The following is a 15,540-nucleotide window of genomic DNA, read 5'->3' on the forward strand; positions in this document are numbered from 1 at the left end:
TTAAATATATAGTGGTTCCTCCTATGCATGGGGGATTGGTCCCAGGACCCCCACAAGGATATCAAAATCCAAGGATGTTCAGGTCCCTTATATAAAATTGCATAGTACTTGACTGCAACATAGTAATTTAATGTACATACATCCTCTGATGTATTTTAAATCATTTGTAGATTTCTTATAACACCTCGTATGATGTAAATATTTTGTAATTAGTTATTATTCTATATTGTTTAGAATATAATGACCAAAAAATGTTTGTACATGTTCAGACAGATATGATTTAAAAAAAATACCTTTGATCTGCAGTTGTTTGAATCCACAGGCATAAAACCTGTGGATATGGAAGGTGATGGTATATGTACCTGTTTATGCATATGTAATATACATAGTTTTAAAAGGAATAATGAAATAAATATTGAATAAAGTAATAAAATAAGAAGATCCATTTTTCTACCATCAAGCTTAGGAAATAGGACTGTATGAATACCTTTGAGGTCCCTTCTGTGTACATTCCCTTCCCTCTCCTACCCCAGAAGTAATTGTATCAATTTGGTTAATTACCTTGTTGCTTTTCTCCATAATTGTATTTCTTTATTACCTAAAACTATTTTTTTTTTTTTTTAACAAAGAACACTTTCACATTCTGACAAATTTGTGTTTCCCTGGTGTTGCTTCAGTTTCTTGGTGATGATTTTTTTCTGCCTTCAGATTGCATGAGGATTATCAGTTATGCAAACATAGCCTAACACACAGGGCAGCTCAAAAAATACTCTTGACATATTGGTCGAGATGGACTGGGGACAAGGTGCAGCCAACTCAGGGGCTAGTTCAGATTGTTCAGGCTCTTCGCCCCACCGGGGTTTTGTGATAATGTATTAAGTTGAAAGGCTGGTATCTCCTGAGGGAGCGGTTGCCTACTCTGTCTTTGATTTCTCAATTCTCCAATGGGAGAGGGCAGTGTTGAGGAACATGGTTGGCCCAGGATAGTCCCAGAGAGGAGAGATCTAGTTGAGTAAGAGAACAAGATGAAATCTTTAAATTCAGCTTCCAGTCTATTTAATTTGAAGGAAAATCTCATTGTATCCATTCTTTTGTGTTTTTCCTTTTTTCCTTATTTTGTGTCTTTTTTTTTTTTTTTAAAGTATAAATACTGGGTTTTGGAAAAAGGAACCATTGTTAAGCTTTTTAAATTCTATAATTACTCCATAAAGGCTGCGTATTTGTATTGGAAATGCATTGAGACTTAAGTTTTAGTGCTCAGTGTATATGTAGCATTTGTAATGATGGGGGTACTTCCAAAAATAAATTAACTGCATAGAAAATGTTAATCAGCTCATTCCCAGCAACCACAGTATCTCCATTGTACAATAAGGAAATGGACGTGACAGTTAGTGGTTTGCCCAAAGCCACACTGCCATCAGCATTATGAAGTTTTAAGCAATGGTCCTTCTTACAAGAAAATGCAGTCATGTTTTCATGTAAGACACTGTGGGTCTTAGTCAAATTGACCTAAATTAGATTCAGGGACTAACAAGACTTTTGGTGTTGGGAAGAATCTACCACAATAACCACAAAGAGCTGGCTTGTTTCATACAGTTACCTGCAGGGTTTTAAATAACACTTGGGTGTTTTGAGGAGTCTATTTGCTTGAAATCAAAAGCTCTGCATCTGACTGAACATTGCTACGAAACTAAAAAGCAACTGGATCAAGTAGGGAAAACAGTGTGAAACTACAATTAGGTCTTGATTTGTGACATTCTGTATTTTTGAAAAAAATTTATGATTTGTAGCAATTCTTTTACAGTTAAGGAGAAAGTTTTTGAAAACAATTTTCAGAGAACTGCTTTTGGATATTGTATTTAGACACTTCCAAATCATCTACCTAATAGGATTGTGTGGTACAGCAAGGACTTTTGGGAAGGAACCACCAAATCCTCCATTTTCAGTATTCTTGTTCTTTTTCTTAGGCAAAAATTGATAGTTCATTTTATAAATACTTTCCTCAACAATTATTGGGAGCAAAAAATATCCACTCCCTCCACCCCCACCCCACTAACTGCTTGTTAATTGAAAAATGCAATTAATCATAGTGGTAAGCTCCTCTTTAGTTTCCTGTTTTCCTTTCTTCCCTAAATCTCACTTGGAACTTGACCACCCCCCTTTTTTTTAACATGTAGTGAATACTTTTAAGACAGTGTTAGCATTAACAATTCCAGTATTGGGGAATGTAAGCATAGCCTCATTCAAAGACATGGTATGGATTTAGAGGATTCACTCACCTATTGATGTAAAAAACCAGAACCCTCACATGAGGATACTTTATGTATAAAACAGGCAAAAACAACTTGCAATTGTAGAGAGAAGATGCAGAGACACCAAAGTGAGCTACTCACAGAGAGTTCCACCTGTCAGAGGGTTCTTGCCAAACGCTTATCATTATGGATCTGGAGATTTGATTTCAGCATTTCGCCCTGTATTCATCAGATGTGGGGACCACAAACTCACATTAAGAATTTACAAGTGTGATGATCCATAATAATACAGTAGTCCTCTGCTTACCCAGTTTTTGCATTTCTTAGCAATACTGGCAATTCACATAAGCTAGAGAAGCCATAAGTGCTTTCTTTTTTTTTTTTTTTTTTGTGGTACTGGGGATTGAACTCAGGGCCTTGTGCTTGCGAGGCTAGCGCTCTACCAGCTGAGCTACCTCCCCAGCCCAAGCACTTTCTTTTAAGTGAAAAGGTGAAGGTTCTTTGCTTAATAAAGAGAGAAAATCATAATGCTTAATTTGCTAAGATCAACGATGAGAATGAATCTTTTATCTGTAAAATTTAGAAGAAGACAAAAGAAATTCAATGTTAGTTTTTTTTTGGCTGCACCTCAAACTGCAAAAGTATAGCCACAATGCATGTTAAGTGCCAGTGAAGTTGAAAAAGGCATTAAACTATAAAATTAGGTATTATTTGTGGTGTCGGACAACCACTGGGAGACTTCAAATGTATTCTGTGGATAAGGGGGGACTAATGCATGTTAAATTACTGGGGGGGGAGAAGCTACCTGGCAAAAAAACCAGCCTGGGTAATTTGCTCAAAGGAATATGCTCCCTCTTGGAAGGTAGCACAAATTAACACTTTTAATATTAGTTACACCTTTGACAATTCAGATTACCAACCTGGTGAGCTGGGGTAAGTACCCAACCCACCTAACTTTGTGATATTGGCCCAACAGCCTAACATTTCTAGCTGTTTTTTCTGCTTACTTGTACAATTGGAATATTAATGCCTTATAAAGATGTTCAATGAGCTAATGCCTGATCTTAATACCTGGAAGATAATGGCTATGATGATGATGATGATGGTGATGTTATTTTGGCTCTTATCTTTATAATAACTGTGCAAGTCAACTTAGAAGACTACATAGACCAGAACATTGCTTGTTGAGCATAGAACTAGAGTCTAGAATCACTTCTATTGGCTTGGAACAGTTGTGTACATTGCCAGTTGACATAAAGGACACCATTCCCCAAATCTGCACATTCTTTGTCTAGACAAGGCCAGGTAAAGTCTGTTGCAGCCTTAATTTATAGCTTATATTTTTTTTTTCTGAATTTCATGAAGTCACCACTTTTATAGTCTGGGATCTCTAATTTATTTGGTTAAATTTGTATTTAGTAGTAACAAAGGAATCACTCTCATTACCTTGATTGGGTTTGGCTTTTAGAACATCTTCTGGGGCTCATGTTTTATACTTAGAAGATTAATCCTTCTTCTGGTTTCACATTTCATAAGTGAATGTTTTTAAATTAATACACTGGTTGGTTGGTTGATTTATTTTTTAGTTACTGGGGATTGAACCTAGGACCTTTTGCACCCTAGGCAAGTGCTCTACCCTTGAACTACATCCCTAAACCAGGCAATGAGATTTGTGTGAGGGATCTGACTAGTTTCCATGTTGGGCTGCGTTTGCCAGGTACCTTTGACACAGGGCATGAGGAAAGCCACCTCCTTGTAGTGCATACCTGTTCTGAATTTGTTTTTATTTTATTTGATCTCCGGTGTAGGTATCGACATCCTGAAGCTTGTAGCAGCCCAAGTGGGAAGCCAATGGAAGGATATCTATCAGTTTCTGTGCAATGCCAGCGAGAGGGAGGTGGCCGCTTTCTCCAACGGATACACAGCGGACCACGAGCGGGCCTACGCAGCTCTGCAGCACTGGACCATCCGAGGCCCTGAGGCCAGCCTCGCCCAGTTAATTAGCGCCCTGCGCCAGCACCGGCGCAATGATGTCGTGGAAAAGATTCGTGGGCTGATGGAAGACACCACCCAGGTAATGTAGCCCTGGTTGCGTCTCTGCCACTCACTTCTCTTTTCCTCACTTTTTGTCAAGTACAAGTGACAGGGGAAAATAGCTGATGTTAGGTGTTTAGGGACACACATCCATACCCCTACCTTTTAGGGCTGGGGTTCTCAATGGTTGTCCATAGAATCATCTAGGGACCTTTTCAATAGTTCTGATGCTTGGACCCCACCGCAATTCAGTCAAATCAGAACCTCTAGGAAAAGGACTATGAATCGGTACTTTTTAAAACTCTCCAAGTGATTCCAGTGTGCAGTCAAGTTGAGAATTATTATCTTTGGGATTGGTTCCACATCAGACTGTGCCAGTCAGATCAACTCCATCACCTAATTTACAGTCTCATTTTGATCACACTCTTTGGACAAAACCAAGAAGGAAATCTCTTTTCCCTATCCTCTTCCCTCCTCCAGAGGGTGTGTGTGTGTGTGTGTGTGTGTGTGTGTGTGTGTGTGTACGCGCATGCGCGTGCTCCCATGTTGGTTAGTTAGGGAGGCTTGCTCTCACGTCTTGAGGATGAAGGTTGTGCTACCAGCAGTGGCAACAGAACCTGTTCTCCTCCTTGGTTGTTCAGTCCTGCAGATCAGATAGAAAGTGAGGGTGGGGGGATCCTAGAGTGTGATTTATACCAACAGCGCTGGCTTTGCAATCAAGACACTGGATGTGAATCCTGGTGTAGGTTAAGTTACATCGACTTTTAAAAATTTTACTGTTATTTGCATTTGTAAACCTATTTTATATGTATTTTACTAGAAATAAAACAAAATGTCATGATGTAACTCATTTAACAGCCCTTCTTTAATTATATTGCCATGAAAGGTGATGAATTTAGTATAGAATTGGGTGTTGGATCATATTTCTCACAGACTTCAATTAAACTTCTGGAATGTATTTCTAAAAAAAAGAAAATGCTGCCACCAAGGCTTGATAAAACCCACTGGAGATTCAAAAGGCCCTCTGTTTGTTTTATTCCAATGATCTAGGTAGAGATTTTTTTCCCACAACTTAGTTCACTACCATTCTGCACAAAATTTTGTATATCAAGGGACTCAATTTTATATACCTAAGAAGTCCAAAAGTTTTTATGTTTTTATACCAACAGTGTTAGTTCTCTTTCACTGCTGAAATAAATTCACATCAGGTGGGATTTTTTTTTAGCCATGCAACTGTTTGGATAAAAATTTATAGGTGCTAATTGACTTTGAAGTCAGTCTTTAAAGCTCCTGGTATATTTTTAACTTTTTGGAAATGTGGAATTTCAGAAAAAAATATTTACTAACAGACCAAGTATAAACATTGAAAGTCACACACCAATGTCTTATGAATTTCTGAGAAACAATCTCAATAAATATGATGTGCAACTAAAACTAGCCTTTAAATAATTGGATTTTTGGTAAAAGCAGAGGAGAGATTTACCCTTCAATTAAATAAAATGTTTGCAGTTTGAATAAAGGGAATTCAGAGGCAAACCAGTATTCTGCTGATTTTAAGGGAAGGACTGGTAAGACAGCAGCAGACTTGAAAAAGGATTCAAATTCTTGGGAATAAATCACCAGATCTCTTTGATGATGCCCAAAAGAAAGATAATGAGACTGATTGACTCAAACCCCTGGTGGGCCCAGGAAAAATGAATTAGAGGAGACCACATATCAAAGAGATTAATTCATAGCATAAAAATCATAGGAAATGAATAAAAATGAATTAGAAAACAAAGCACCCTTTTCCCAAATGCTAAACTCTTATTCACTTTAATCCTTTCCTTCTTTCTATCTCCTCCATAATACAAAAAGATTCTAATAGTATCTATTTTTTGTTATTTACATTCTGAGAAACAGTGGTGTGCAAGTATCCTCTAGCTTTCTGTTTGGTTCTGCTGTACCCTGTGTGTGATGACGGATGCTGACAAGGCAATAATAAGCTTCTTTTTCCATGTTTTAATAATAGTGTACATCACTATCTAGCAACATTCTGGATCCAGTTCTTACTCTAATTTTAATAACCAACAGGCATGGATTTGTGGCTGTCAGTTCTGATTAATTGCACAGTATGAAACTGTCCATAGTTTATCTCTAGAGATTTGTTAAGTCAGACAAGAGAGTCAAAAGGCAGGAGGCATAATTGAGGTTTACTCTTTGCATCTTATGATGAATTTTGTACTCCCTGTGTATTGTAATATTGATGAGCAATGGGGACTTTGCTTCAGGAGTTCTGTGGACTCTTAATGTGTAAAAATGACTTTTTTTTTTTTTTTTTTTTTTTTGGTGAATGCCTTTTCCTGTCATTGAATCTGTTATAGTCCACCCAAAGAAGTAGCTCTGTTGTGGCTTTTAGTTACCTTTGCCTAGAACAGCTGGTCCATTATTAACCATGGTGTCCTATAAACCATTTTAAAATTAACACATCCAGAGGCTCTATCTTCCTTAATTTGAGTTACCAGGTGTTTTTTTTTTTTTTTTTTCAGGTTCTCTCCTTTCAAGGTCAATGTCTAACATAAGACCAGCCTTCTAGAATCCTATCTTTTCTTTCAGGGCATGAGCATTTGGAAGCAGCAGAGTAGTGGGCTGATGGTTGGAAGTTGTAAGCATTTGGCCAAAGTTATTAAAAAAGAAAAGAAAAACACAATATAGCATTGCAAATTGTATGTTATCTCATTTTCCATCCTTTTACCTTTTTGTTTGTATGTGTATCTTTATTAAAAGAATGTCTCTTGTAATAACTATATATTTAAGGTGTTCTTTTAACTCCAGTCTGATGGTTTTCGTCATTTAATTAGAGTATTTCAGTGGGTTTACATTTTTATTAATGTAATTCTCATATTTGGGTTTAAGTCTACCATCTTACTGTTTGTTTTCTATTTGTCTCATCTCTCTCTCCCTCTTTTCTCTTTCCTTTCTTTTGGATTAGGTCTTCTTTTGGATTAATCAAATATTTTCTATTATCCCATATTTCCTCCTCTATTAGCTTGTTAGCTACACTTAAAAAAAAACTTGTAATGACTACCCTAGGGATTATAACTGTGTAATATGAAATATATTATAAATATGTACCTTGTTCAAACCATTTTTAGATAATACAGCAAACCCTAGAAGACTTGAGTACTATTTATCCTTGTCTTGCATTTTGACTTCATTGTCATGAATTTTAATGCTACATGTTTAATGCCCCCCAAAGGCATGGTCATGGTCTTCCACAGTGAGGATTTATGGAGGATTGTGGAGGATTTATTGATCTTTTCTGTTGAACTTCATGCTTTCCTACAGCTTCAGCTTTTATCTGGGATCACTTTTTAAAATGTATACTTATACCTAAAGACTGCTTCTTAGTGTAGGGGTCCATAAGTAAACTCTTGTCTTTTTATCTAGAAAATGCCCACAGAATAAATAACTAGCATTATTTCACACTAGTTTTTGAAGGCTAACTGGAAATAGAAGTTTAGCTAGCAGATTATTTTCTTTCAGTCCTTTAATGCCTGGGTTGAAGTTTTCCCCTACTAAACAGCCAAGGAGATGATGTGATTTTATTTTTAAATCTATATCGTGTAATAAATTATGTTATAGCAGGCACTTTGGGCAATGCAAAGATTAGCATGTCAAAGTCAGTGCAGTTGAGGGAGCTTGCAGTTGAAGAGAAGAAGTGAACACATACTTACCTCCTCTGAGGGAGCATATTCAGGGGACCTGGATGGGGTATGCTAGCTGTCCTAATAATGGGCTCCAATTGGAACAGAAGCCTGGAGATGTGTGCCGGTTTAAATTCCTGTCCTGGGGTATACTCGCATTGGGAACCCTGGGTAAATAATTTGACCTCTGGGCCTCAGTTTCTCCATGACAAAATGGAAACAACATGAGTGCATGGACTGCGGGTTGCTTTGGGAATGAGGGTTGTTTGACCATGGTAAACAGCCAGTGAATGTTTACTATTAGTTGCAATTATTTCCCAGCTCTAGAGGCCAGAGCAAGGGAAGAATGTTCCTAACTAGCTCCAACACCCACACATAATGAATCTTTTAAATCCTGAACACTGAGGGTCACTTAGTCTTGGGTGGAGAGGTTCTCCCAATTCCAAGACTGCTTAAAGTAGACAGTCAAGGCGAAAAAGCTTGCTGCCTGTCTTCAGTGCCCCAGAACTGGAAAGCCCAGCTAAGTGTAAATATTTATTCCTTACTGACTGAGCAAGTGTTCCTAGGCTAGCTGGAATGTTTTCTGTAGCAGGGAAACAAAGGTGTGTGTGAAGATAATGTTCTGCTCCCTCAGTGGCTGTCAAGAAAAAGGAAACAACGTGGACCAACTGAATTTCTAGGATTTCCTTCAGTTAAGTTTTCCATGTGTCCCCCTCCTCCAGTTTTTATTTTAGGGCCTTTGTAAATGCAGATAGGCTTAAGCAGTGCCATCTTTTCTTTTTTTAAACCTTATTTTTAGGCGCCATTCCCACCCCTTGGATGTAGGGAGTTTGTTTTTTCTTCATAGGAAACCCTGGGCGAACAATTCCTTGGACTCTTGAGATTTTTCCACTTAAATGGGAATTCAAGGATGTGCCCTTCACACACTGAGTGGTTACCAAAATTAATAGAGGCAATGACTTGTGAAACTGGGATGCAGACAAGTGAGACGTGAAAGTGATGCCTGGTAGCAGGGGGGCCGAGGCGACTGTGCTATGAATTCCAGGACCCTTTTATGGTTCCATTTGAAAAGACAGGAAAAAGGAATTTTCATGCACTTAAAAAATGATAATATTAAAAACAACCATTGCAATTTAAACATAATTGAAAGTGTTACTTTAACTGTCTGCTTTGACTAGAGATTGACACATTTTAAGGACAGATGTTGATCAGGCAGGAGAGGTGAGCATCTGTGTTGTTCTTCTTATCACTTCTTCCATAGATTAGGTTCATTAAAACTATACTATAATTTAGCAGCTAGTGGACCCAGGCATAATGTTTACTTGTGTTTACCATATTGACTTCTGTGTAGTAGAACCAGTCTTTATCCCTAGGAATCTTAGCCCTCCCCAGAACCACATAGGAGACACACATCTCAGGGGCAGAGTCCTTGGAGTGCTTCTTTCTCTGAACTACAATAGCCTTAGTGTTGGAGTCCGGGTGGCTTTGCTCTGTATAATCAACTGGGACAATCCCAACAGATAGAGAAGTACTGGGCCTTCTATTTTGGCTAGAATAGTGCTCCTGCTTCCTCTGCAAAGGGGACAACAGTTCCTGATTTTTGGCCTACCAGCTGCAGGATGCAGCTGTCCTTATCTATGGGTCTGACTGAGACCAGCTATTTTCAGAAATATAATATAGTGAGGGCAAGTTATGCCAGCTGTACATCTAACTGTTGGTTTTTGGTTATTCAAATTAGTTTTTAATTTTCCAGTCAGTTATCTCTTGGAAAATAAAGGTTATTGTCTTGACATCTAAGGACCTAAGATGGTAGCCAAAATTGCATGTCTCTTCACCCCTGCCCTCTGCCAAGTCACTATAGCATTAGAGGGTCATTTAAGGTCATGTTACTTAATCTTAGGGTGTGACTGTGGGCTCTGGGGAACTTCTGGAGTAGTGAGGAGAAGAGGACATCATAAAAGGATTGCTGACACAGGTTCAGGTACATTTCGTGATGTTTGTGTTTAAGGTTGCCATTGTGCACAAAGGAGCTATGCCTCTGAATAGCCTTTAGATTTTTAATGACATTTCAAGCTGTTCTATTTATTATCATATTCCAAAGTTTCGTTCAGTTAGTCAACAATGTTTTGTTGAGTACCAGCTGTTTGCCTTGTACTAGGTAAAGAAGAAGGGTGGTCCCTGCCTTTCAACAGCTTGCTTCCTGGGATGGAAACATATGTGCAAATAATTACAATTCAGCGGGATAAGTAAATGCTACGGTAGAAATGTGCATGAGGAATTATGAGATCGCATCAGAAGGAAGGAGTACTGGACCCACCGAAAAAAATACATAGAAAACTGGAACAGATGAATATTTGTCCATTTGAAAGTAATGAAAAAACAACAACATAGTTTCTTTCAAGATGATATTTTGTTCTTCTCCGATACTTTCCCATTTTTATCTAACTACAGAGCCCCATCTGCTTTTTCACGAAAAAGGCTTCTCAAGCCTTCGACTCTACAGAGAACATCTGCTTTACTTATGTCCTTGTTTTTTTTACTGCTTGATAGCAAGCTTTTCAGAAGACTTTAGCTGTTCTGTAATATTTAAAGGCACAGGAATAGGTTCTAATGTCCCATTTCATGTCAAGTACTGGAGGTTGACTTTGAATCTCCAAGAATCATTAGAAGGGACTAACAAATCCAAGTCTTGGACTTTGTTCCTCTGAATTGGGTTTGAATCTTTTTTTTTTTTTTTTTTTTTTTTACACTCACTGTGTGACCTCTGGCAAGTCCAGTTATGTTTCCAAGTCTCAGTTTCTTTATAGTTGTCTTGGAAGGATATCCTGAGAGTTATGGAGCATGGTATAAATATCTACTCTTCCACTTGATGTAGAGTAGGAGGTGTGAAGAATCATGGGGACTATTTTCTATTTTTTTTGTTGTTGTTGGAGCAAATGCAGTTCATAAATGCATATTAAGTAGAAGGCAAACCAGCATTTGCCGAGTATCTATTGCATCCCTATACTTGTCTGCGTGTTTTAAGTCTATGCTTATTTAGCAAGTTCTATGGTCCTGAGAGGTTTAGGTAGATATTTATAATTAAGATGTATTACTGTATTTCATTGGCTCTTATGTAATTTGTAAGATGTACCCTTATGATGTGTACCACTGAGAAAGAAAAAAAATTATTGCAAATTTTAGATGCAAGTTACATTCCTACTTCAAAGATGTTAAAATATAAAAAGATATGTATCATGGAAATAATGAAATATGGATATTGAACTTTATATGTATGGGTCTTAAGGTGAAAAACCTGGAAAAATGGATTCTTGGGGTGCTGATATTAATGTTCTTTCCCTCCACAACACACACATTCACACACACACACACACATTTTGTCATCAGTTATCATTATTATTATTACCACCGTTAAGTGTGGGATGATTTACAGAGTCATTTAATCTGGTAAATATTAACACAACACTCATTATATATTGAGCCCCGTACCAGGTACTGTGAAACTAAATGAAGAGAAACAAAACTCAAAAACAGAATCGTCCCTCAAGATACTGACATTTTTATAGTAGGGATATGTGAGCTAAACTTTATAATATATTCTGTGAAACGTCTATAGAAGAGATTGAAGTGAGCTTTTATTATTTCTGAGATATAGTATATCAACATTCAGAAAAAGGCCTAATCTATTAGTTTATGACATTTTCCATCCCTTTAGTCCACACCCCGACTGACTTTCTAAAAAAGTGCATTGGGAGGAAATCAGAATCAGTAGTGTGAAAAGAAGCTTATTTTTTTCTATCAATTACCAGTACCAGAGAACACATTTTCTTTTTTAAAGTCAAAACACATGTCTAGAGAAACTTACTAGCTTCCAATTTTAGCCTGGCTTCTCTACCCTGTTTGTGAAACTGTCCTTTGATTTGTTAAAACCCAAGTGTCAACGGTAGGTACAGTTGCTGATAAGGAATTGCATCATGTCAGCAGTAGGTTTTATTGTATACCAGTTAATGTCAACATTTTAGTGGCTTGTTCCTCATCATTACCTTGAGAAAAAACATCACTACTGGTTTTCCCATAAAAAAATTGTGCTAGAGGAAACTTTGATGTAGATATTTTTGTTGTTTTTATGATCACAGCAGTAGGTAAAGCTCTTCTGAGAATGATAGAAAAGCACAGAAGCCATACAAGAAAGATTCGGCTACTTAACAGTAAATATACAAGGCAGCAGATATCATATACAATTCAAAAGACAACAGCTGGGGCAAATTGTTTGCAGTATAGGCTTAATTTTCTTAAAAAAGAATTTTTACAAAGTAGTTACAAGTAAGACAGTGTTGTGAACAAGATAGTTCCACAGAAGAGGAAGTACTGAAAACATTTAAGTACATGCAGATTTTTAACCTCTCAGATTAACCAAAAGGAAAAGGTATGAAGGAATAAGGAAAGAACAGTGTCCATTGCTGATGGGCATTTAAATTAATCCAGCTTCTACAGTAGATCATCTGGCAGTACTTACCACAATATGTGCCAATTGACCAGTGTTTCTACTTTTAGGAATAACATCCTATACATATTCAGTGATGTAAATACTAGAGTATTCATAGTAGTTGTTATTTATAATAGCAAAAGAGTAGAACCCTCACATGCCCTTCACCCGAGTACTCATTACATAAATTATGGAATATCCATACAGTAGAACTTGTCACAAAAGGTGAGTCAACTCTTTATCTGATAACCTCCAGAACTGTTTTGAAGGGGTGAGGTGAAGAATGTTCGTATTTATTAGTACTGTATCTGGAAGAGTCAACAGGGAATTGCTAACTGCAGTTTCCACCAGAGAAGGGGACCTGAGTAACAGACCTGAAAGTGTTTGGGATTGTATTCTAATGCCCTGAATCCAGTTAATATAGATGTATTAAACAATACTAATTTAGTCAAATGTGTCAAGTTCAGAAAGCCTGAGTAACAATGATGAAATTGAGCCTTCTTACCTTGAGGTCTTAAGTTTCCTATGAAATGACTTTCTACCCTCCTCATTTTCTTACAGCAAGCTTTAAAAAGGTTTGTGCAACTTGTTTTCATGGTTAGAATTGTCTGAAGACTTTTTTTTTTTTTTTTTTTTTTGGTGGGAAAGAAGTTTAGGGAAACCCCTGCTTTCCAAGGGAGCATGATCTAATGTTCAGATGGCTTGGCAGTGTGTTCTATCACGAGTGGGTTCCAGCTTTGAACGAAGAAAGCCCACTTTACTATCCTTACTTCCTTTTTTGAGAAAGCTAGTCAGTGAGTCAGCTCTGGGCTCTAACAGCATTACTGTTGATGTCAGTGAAGGGACAGCTTGCAGATGCACATGCCAGCACCGGGGCGGGGTGCACCCTCCCTGCTCCTTCCCGTTCCTCTGTCCAGAGCCAGCCGGTTCTTACCAGCTTTGGCTGCTTCATGCAGCATAACTTGGGGCATCCTGTAGTTTTTCCCCAGTGCATCCAGAAAGGAACAGTTCCCTTGCTCAGGGCAAGGACTGGCCATGGACACTGACTTAAAGATAGCAGTATTAATTAGCCTTAAGGAAAGTTGCAGTTAGAACAAAATTCTTCCATTATTCTGTGTTTTCACAGATCTCGGGTAGGTGGAGGTGTTTTTTCAAACAATTCCCCAGTGCTTTTGGCATTTTTTCAACCAGGTTAATGCCAAGATTCTTCTGATGACCAGTGAGTTCATCTTGGAGGTTCTGCATTGTCTCCCAGCTAAAGTTCATCTATGCTGCTTCCCCCATCTGGCTCTGGGGGTTCCCTGAGAAGCTGTGCAGAGCATTTGGGAGTTGCTCTTCCTGTTCCTGCTTCCATACCATGACCTTCAATGATCCCAAGAGATCTAGATAGTCAACCGCCCTCCTATTGTCCACCTGCTAATTGGTGATTTATATTTAAGTGTTAGCAACCTCCCTGCATAGACTCCTATGGTCTGGAATAGGCAGGAGAAGAGAGAAGGAAAGGAAACAAGAGGCTTTGGCTAAACAATCAGAAGCCTAGGAAAAGTTTGGGGAATTTTTATCTTAACAGTTATTTGGCTCTTAAACCCTCTTTTAAATTTTCTTTTTCATAACTTTGTGAAGTGAGACCTATGAAACAAAGAAAAATTGAAAGAACAGTACAGCAAACACATCTAGAGTTAACAATTACTTACATTTTGCCATATTTGCTTTATCTATGTGAATGTATATAAATCTAATCCATATTTCCATGTCTAAGATTTTCCCTCCAATTTCTTATAACTGATAACCATTCTTTGAAAGATTTAGGAATCAGTATTTTCCCATTTCCTTCAATTTTTTTTTTTTTTTCTTTTTGTTTGGAAAGAAAGAAAGAAAATGCTGAGAAAATTTGGGTTGTTCTTGGCAAATACCCCTTACCCTGGGTGGGGTCTGATGAGAATTCACTGAGAATAATAACTTAAAAATTGTTATCTTATCATCTGGGACTTTAAGGAAACCTACCCCCTTCTCCCTCTTTTCTGAAGGTGATGAATTTGTTTTATCCTTAAATTTTAATTAATTTATTTGCACTACGGGGAATCAAATCTAGGCAAGTATTCTGCCACTGAACTATATCTCCAGCCCTGTTTTATTTATTTTTTTAAAGGAGAAAACGTTATATTCAGGTGTTCTTCAGTATCTGAATTTAAGAATTGAATAGATTCAGATAAATTTTTGATAATGAGACCGCTAATCCTTACTTTCTGAACGTTCATCCGTTAAGTATCTGAAGTTCTAATACCACATTGGCTTGGGTAAGAAAGCATTGTTTATTATCCGAATTCCTGCTTTCTAACATAAGGATTAATATATTAACACACCAAGAAATATTTATGTGGTAGGCACAGTGGTGTATGCCTGTAATTCCAGCAGCTCAGGAGGCTGAGGCAGGAGGATCGTGAGTTCAAAGCCAGTCTCAGCAACTTAGCAAAGCCCTGAACTTAGTGGGACACTGTTCCAATATAAAACATAAAAAGGTCTGGGTATGTGGCTCAGTGCTTAAGCTCCCCTGTGTTCAATCCCTGGCACCAAAAACAAAACGAAACAAAACAAAAAAGCAGAAACAAAAAGAAATATTTATGTGTCAGGAAGGATAACTGGTTGGTTTTTGTTGTTGTTGTTTTTTGTTTCGTTTTTTTTTTTCCAGAACCAACTTAAATTCCTGTATGAACCTGTAGATGGTCTGAAATCTCATTTGATCTTAATTGCATGAATGACTGGGGCAGAAAGAGAAGCAAACTTGAGATAATATCATAATCCTTAAATAGTCATGAATTTATATTTGTGACTATAATTCCTTTGAGATTAACCTTTAGTGGAAATTGAATTTGTTTTTTTAACCGGTCACTGACCTGCTGGGATCTGAAATATTTGCTAATAGAAAACAAAGTTATTGGCCACAGTTGAAGTGTCTGATGTTTACAAAATCTTTCATATTTATCTCAGGGCAGTTAACCAGCTGGAGTATAAATTCAACTTAAGGTTTTGGGTTTTTTCAGACTCTGCTTCTGGACTCTTCACTCTGGCCAAATGGCCAGGG

General features: G+C 37.6%; 1 protein-coding gene across 1 annotated transcript in view; it reads left to right on the top strand.

The window, feature by feature from the left end:
- The window catches only part of Tnfrsf21 (TNF receptor superfamily member 21), a 66,156-nt gene that overhangs the window by 42,567 nt on the left and 8,049 nt on the right, over nt 1–15,540 (top strand). The window contains exon 4 of the mRNA XM_047559421.1: nt 4,061–4,326. Within this exon, the coding sequence (XP_047415377.1) occupies nt 4,061–4,326 (266 nt within the window). The remainder of the gene's footprint in view (nt 1–4,060; nt 4,327–15,540) is intronic.

This window comes from Sciurus carolinensis, chromosome 7 (genome assembly GCF_902686445.1).
Source record: "Sciurus carolinensis chromosome 7, mSciCar1.2, whole genome shotgun sequence".
NCBI classification, from domain to species: domain Eukaryota; kingdom Metazoa; phylum Chordata; class Mammalia; order Rodentia; family Sciuridae; genus Sciurus; species Sciurus carolinensis.